Genomic DNA, 6683 nt, shown 5'->3' on the forward strand with positions numbered 1-6683 from the left:
ACTAGTGACGCGCCAGGGGTTCAAAGCCTGTGATTGGTCAATTGAAAAGCATTTGGGAGCTACAGATTGGTTAATTGAATACCAGTCAGAAACAGGAGTCTGAATTGAGGGATTGGCATGGATCTACAGAGAACTTCACCTAAAGAAATGAGGGAAAAAGTGAAATGCTAGAAATTGTAGACCCCTTCATTTAAAATGTCCCAAGCATGACCCTGGCATCTTATTTTCCAAAATGAATGCACTTCAGTAACAGTCTTGCTCTTCGGGTTTCAGACTTTCTAACTGATGTTGGGACCTAGCTACAGGGATGCAAGGAAAAAAAGACTGCAATGAATGAAATTACCGCAGTAGCACCCATGAGATTTGTCAGTTAGTAAAAACTGAAACCACAGAAGTGGAGAGAAACAGGGCTTCGTTCAACACATGTCCTGGTTTTAGAATGCGCTGCAGCACCCCGCTTCCTACACCCACACCGTTTATAGATACATGTATAACAATGCATCCATGTTCTTATACATTTTTTTTTTAAAAGATAGCGGGAAATAAAAGTGTATGCTTCACACCTGTGCAGGCTCAGCAAGTTCTTTCAAACCAAACTGGGAAGAACATTTCTTTACAGCGCCAATGTCACGCACAGGGGCATTGCCATATTTCAACAAGGCCTAAAGGAACACTGGCATCTGAAATATTGTTTGACTTAGCATTAAGACTTCCTGTCATTTTACTGTGGGGCCCATTACTGCATTGACACACTTTGAAGGTTTGCTTGTGCATCAAAATCACACCTTCAAAGTATTAACATGTGGTAAACAAAAATATAGACAACATGAAGGTTAGATTAAAATTTGTTTATTCATGATTCTGAGGTCAGCCATTTCATTTACTCAGTTCATTAAGTATTTACAATAGTTTTAAAAAAGTACACTCATAGCATTAACTCAGCAGACTAATGGATCTGAAAGTTAACAGTTCAAGTCCTGCCAAAACAAGCTCTCAAGTCAACAACCTAAATTAAAAAATATATATAAAAGCAAACACCCTAGGTAAAGGAGTGCATTAAAAAAAGTGTAATAGTAGATTTAAATAGAGCTGTGGTGTTCAGTGCTGGTGCTGGTTTCTAACTACGACCGCATCCAGTTAGAGCGCCCTGTTGTCCCAGATCTGCTGGGCCTTGCTGGTCTCCAGCTGCTGCAGGTGGAGGGCCAGTGGGAGAAGCAGGTCGCTTAGGTGTTGACTGGAGAAGGTGAAGGCGTTGTGGGCTGTGGCCTCTGCAGACGGAGTTGTGAGAGAGGAGGCTGATGGAGGAGAAGAGGAGGTGGAAGGGATTGGTGAGAAGGGGACGAGGGAGGGGGAAGCTAAACCTGAACTGCCAGGGGACAGCCGAGAGTAAAAGGAACCTCCTTGGGTCTGCGCGGATGTTTTGATCTTGTTGGGGAGGCCATGCTGGAAGCGGCAGCGTGTGCCGTACAGGCAGAACCCAAAGGAGCTGAAGGTGCGGCACAGAGCTCCACGTGGCTTCCACTCCTTGGTCTGTGGGTAGAGCTGGGGGCTGGAAACAGGCAGAGTCTTCTCGACATCAGGCAACTCCAGACCATTGCCGACATCTCTACCCTCGACATGCAGGAAGTTACAGCGGGTGCCGAAGGGACAAACGCCAAAGGAGCAGAAGGTGCGACAAGGAACATTCCTGCGGCGGCGCAAGGTGGGGCGCTGCTCAGTGGAGTTGTGGACAAACAGGCAGCGGCTGCCGTAGTAGCAGTAGCCGGTTGTGTGGAAGCTGCGACACAACTCGGTCTTGTACTTTGGGTGGCGGAAGGGAACGTGGAGCTCATGGAGGCCGTGGGCGAACTGGCAGCGCTCGGCATACTTGCAGAAACCAGTAGACGAGTAGCTGGTGCAGAGCTCAGTCTTGTAGCGGGTGGAGCAGACAAAAGGGATGAGGGGAGGGGAAGAAGAAGAATCCACCAGGGGGAGCAGGGCCTTAGCCAGGGAGAGCCCATCACCACAATCTTCATCCAACTCTTCACTGAACAGCAGGTTGTCCACCAGCTCCTTATCTTGGTAGGAAGGCAGGAACAAATCATCACTGCTGGTCTGAGAAAAAAAAAAAAAAAAAAAAAAAAAAGTTAGAGTTTGAGTAGCATGGTATATTATGTCCTGACTCAGCTTCCTGCTGGCATCTGTTCCACTAGCTTCATGTAGTTGTAGTGGCAGTTTACAGTCCATGCTTAATGGGGTCCATATGGTCAAATTTCAAGAGAACTTCATAGACTTTATCTACTACCATTTTATTATTGTCCAAATTGTGCTTGTGAAGTTATTATACAATGTACCACAAATGGTGTCCATGGCCTGTACAACATTTCATGCAACAATCCCAAAATGCAATAGTCAGAAAATGAAGATTCCCAAATGTAGTCAATATAGAGTAATTTAGTGAGAGTCTATTATAATAGGGAGTGAAAGGGGTTTTCTAACACAGCTCTGACTCTACATTATTTTTACATAATATAATAATCCCCTCATAGCTTTACATCTACCTAACTTGAGGCTGCATGAATATTGTCATTTATATAAGCCAATTACTCTATAAAATCTCTAACACAAATTCCCAGATCATGTGACAATTCTACCAATTATTTCAACATCATACAAATGCATATACAGTACAAATGGAGCAACCCATGCTGTGAATAGATACTTATATTTCAATGTTAATTTAACAATATTTCACAAATTGTGTTGCAAAAAAAAAAAAAAAAAAAAAAGAGTGAGAAGTCATATTTAAGACGAATGTAAAAAGACAGCATTGTCTTGTTTTGACCTACCTCAAACATGGCTGCAAATAGATGAGTTGCTTGTAAGGATTTCAGAGGTGAACCCTGGCAGAAAAGAGACTCTAAACCGGTATACAAAAAAAACAAAAAAGACCTGGGTGTTGGTTAGTTAGTAGAATGGCATGGACACTAAAACTCCTGCTTTGTTAGGGAGTCACAAGCAACGAAAGAGTGCTCTCCGCCTGTCTTTTAAACCGGCTCTCACTTCCCGCCTGATAATGAGCATCAGGTGTGCTCGAGCTCAACGTCACATGCGTGTCTCGAGCGACCAATCACGTCCAGGTGCGGGGAACGTGCTGGATGGCGGACCAATCCGGTTAGCAGCAGTGATAATGTCAGCATCACGGTACATTAATGTGCATGTATTTTACATACATCTGAATCCAATGAGTGTGTATGCATTTATGATAAAGTGCTGTATTAGTGACACCAGAAGTAGGCTAATACATCTTATTTGACGTGTTATTGTTTTAGGCACGTAGGCCTACTTTCATTTGATTCAAATTATTTATAAACCTTCAAAGTAAAATACCTAATTAGTTTATCACAGGACTCAATCAACATCCTCAGTGAATACACTGTTAAAGGTGAGTGCCTCAGATTCATTTCAGGTTTGTCGAAATGAACACCTACTTCGGAAGTAGTTCAGACAAACCTTCTAATTAAAAGCCGTCTGATGGAACACAGCCGTGTACAAATAGACAAATATTTTCTTTAGCTCTGTTAATCTTTGTTGAAACTTTTTTTAATCAGGCCCAAAGCAGGAACCCTTTTGAATGTGTGTATATAATGGAATTCCAGTAGAAACACGTGTCAGATTAATCCCAGGGATTCAGAAAGTATGAAGGCCTATGCCCCTTGAATTTTTGTTTTTGTTTTTTTTAATCAGTGGATATAATTTAGCTTTTTTGACCGAAATAGATCCTATGGAAGGGTCAAAATACATATATACTTACTGATAAAGTACAAACATTAACATAATTAATAAGTATTCACCACATTCAAACTCTGTCAAGTTTTATTGAGATTTGGATCTGTGATTCAAAGTTGTGAAATAAAACATGAAAAGGTTCTGGTGCTGTGAACACTTTCTAAACTGTAGGGAGACTAATGTTGAACTGTAGAACTGTGAGGAGGTTCTAGTGGTAAAACAAAACAAAATGAAAGATGCCCAAATCACTATATATTAACAGTGAATCAGACGTCTACGTGTGATGTGCCACCAACTCTGCAGTTCTCTCAGCCTTACAGTGCCTTTTAGCTCATCGTTTTGGTTTTCTCTCATATTTTGTAGAAACACTTGTTAAAAAATGGTCTTACATTTTTACATTAATTTATCAAAAGACGTGTGTATGGAAGCAAACAATGCATGCATATTAAGATAGTTAAAAAGGTGGCAAAGCCTAATACCTTTTTAGATTAGTAGTCTTTGATACCTCACATTGAGGATTTTTTCTTTCCCACCAAACCCTTAAATTAATTAGGTTTTTAATCTCTTAAAATAAAGCAGCTGTACAAAAACTTTTCCCTCAATAAAAAAAAAAAACTGTTAGTCTAAAATGAGCAGAAATGTTATTTCAATGAGGAAATATTTAATCAAAGAATAAGCAAACATGACAAATAAACTGACAAGCATTTATCTTTACTTTCTGTAGTTGGCAGATTTCGATACGGCAAGAGACATTTCATTTGGTGCCAAAGACCTATTGAAGTTATTAAGGACATGAACTCAAGTTTCCTCTATCGTAGCGATCTGGTGAACACAGTCGAAAGAGCCCATGACTGACCACGAAGAAAAAAAAATTCTTTATTTCTTTTCTTATCAAGATACATTAAAGGATACAGAGACATCGGAATAAAAAACACTTGAGAAAAAGTTTCAGTTGTAGCATGTTTGTCTCTCCATCATAAAAAAATCAGCACCCTGTCCCTTTTGAATGTCACCCCTGGTTTAAATGACCACCCACCCCACCCACCCTATGAAGGAGAGCAATCTTTCACATGTACAGTAGCCTATTAGAGCCATCTCCACAATAATGGAGCAGAATTACACACTTTAGATGTAAAAAAAGTTTAAAATATGCCAGTTTTCCACTTGTCTTTACACAGATTAGTATTTGCTACAAACTCAACACTTCAAATTTATTTCTTTTTTTTTTTGAGAAATATTACAAAGCCCACATTGGGACCAAACTTGCTTATAAAACCAGTGGAAGCCCTCACTGCTGTGGGGAATTCACAGGAATTATAATCATCCAATTAACAACTTGCTTTCACTACTCACTCTTTCATAACGATACAAACAGGGGGGGAACAAAAAAACAAAGGAAATGAAAGCACGTCGAGACAGCTGAAGATTCCTTTCACATTGTTATCATACCCAATCACAATCAAAAACATAATTCTGTTCTGCATCATCAAGATATTTACAGAAGAGGATCAAGGCCATATAAAAACAAAAAAAGTTCTGAATGAATTCATATTTGGAGAAAAAGTACAACTTTAATCTCACTCTTTTTTTTGTTGCATCTTTTAACATTATTTCAGAACTTCACAGTTGGCCCTAATTGTCTTCCGTACATTTACATATTGCTGCTTTTTTTAAATTTTTAAAAACAGACTTATCAACTGACCAGTAACATATTTGCATCAGTTTCCTTCAAACCAACCAAACAGTACATTGTCAGAAATGCTGTGGCTTTATTCTACCATGACCCCAGGATTAAAAGTGTCCACTCACAATGGACAATGTTAAACTTTTTTCTTTTTTGTTGTTGCACATTATGGCTTCATTTTGGACTTTTGCAGACTCAAACATAGTACCTCAAAGCCAAATGTGTTCTCTCATCATGGCAAGTCACACAGTAACTCCAAATCCATGGTGACCACAATCATTAGATTTCCCTCCATCACTACATATGAACCCCTCCTACACTGTAAACCTACAGACTTCTTTGATCCCCTCCCCTTTTGATTCCAGGCAGCCGGTTCAAATGTATTGGTGTGAGGTCAAGTGACCAGGAGTCAGGGAACTTCTCTCTTCAAACCGGCTAAAAGTGGCTTTAAAAGCACGGATCTCGAGTAACAGGAAACGAAAGACTAAATGAGGCTCGACTGCAAAAGCAACCCTAGTTCAATTATTATTATTTTTTCTTTAATGGCTACTGTGATGCCTGGCGAGACGCTATGAAGGGTTAATTAATAACAAAACTATTAAGTGAGCACAAAACCAAATATGAGCAAGTCAGGATTAAGACGTTAAATCAGGTGCATTTTTCTACCCATTTGGTGATCATCAACATCATTAAAGTTAACATTATTCGCCATCGAGAAATTAATATCTGGGTTTTAGGCTATTGGTCGGTCAAAGCGAGCAATGCGAAATTGCTCCCTCAGGCTTTGGAGAAGTGTGTCATTTAAAAAATAAATAAAAAATGTATTAAGAAGATTATCAGCAGATTCATTTATGATGACAATAATGATTAGTCGCAGCCCTGTAACTGATATTACAGGACATTCTATCGTCACTTAGTTTACACTTTTGTGCCGTCTCTGGTCTGCGCACACATAAACCTCGGACTTTCACACGACTCCAGTTGTTTTGTGCTCACTCAGTATTTTTGACACTGAGGGACTGAGGCTGATGATGGGAAGAGTTTACAAGTTACAGACTCCCGAGAGGCTCCGTCAACATTTCTCCTCAACTTTACCGATAAACGTGAGCAGTCAGTGAGCTACAGTTAACAGCCAGTCAGATGTTTCCGTGCTGAAATGGAGAAGCGGAGTGTATGAGTGAAATTTTCTAATTAAAAAAAATATCAGACCTTCGGCCAGCTACAGCTGTCC

At 40.0% G+C, this 6683-nt stretch overlaps 1 protein-coding gene across 1 annotated transcript; it reads right to left on the reverse strand.

Annotated features, from left to right (window-relative positions):
- Positions 1 to 833: 833 nt before the first annotated feature.
- On the reverse strand, positions 834 to 3012 carry cth1 (cysteine three histidine 1). The gene is made up of 2 exons (XM_029455021.1): positions 2829 to 3012; positions 834 to 2094 (listed from the first exon to the last, which is right to left on the reverse strand). The coding sequence occupies exons 1-2, from the start codon at positions 2835 to 2837 to the stop codon at positions 1138 to 1140; spliced, it is 966 nt and encodes a 321-aa protein (XP_029310881.1). The 5' UTR covers positions 2838 to 3012; the 3' UTR covers positions 834 to 1137.
- Positions 3013 to 6683: the final 3671 nt, after the last annotated feature.

This window comes from Cottoperca gobio, chromosome 18 (assembly GCF_900634415.1).
Source record: "Cottoperca gobio chromosome 18, fCotGob3.1, whole genome shotgun sequence".
In the NCBI taxonomy this organism is placed as follows: Eukaryota; Metazoa; Chordata; class Actinopteri; order Perciformes; family Bovichtidae; genus Cottoperca; species Cottoperca gobio.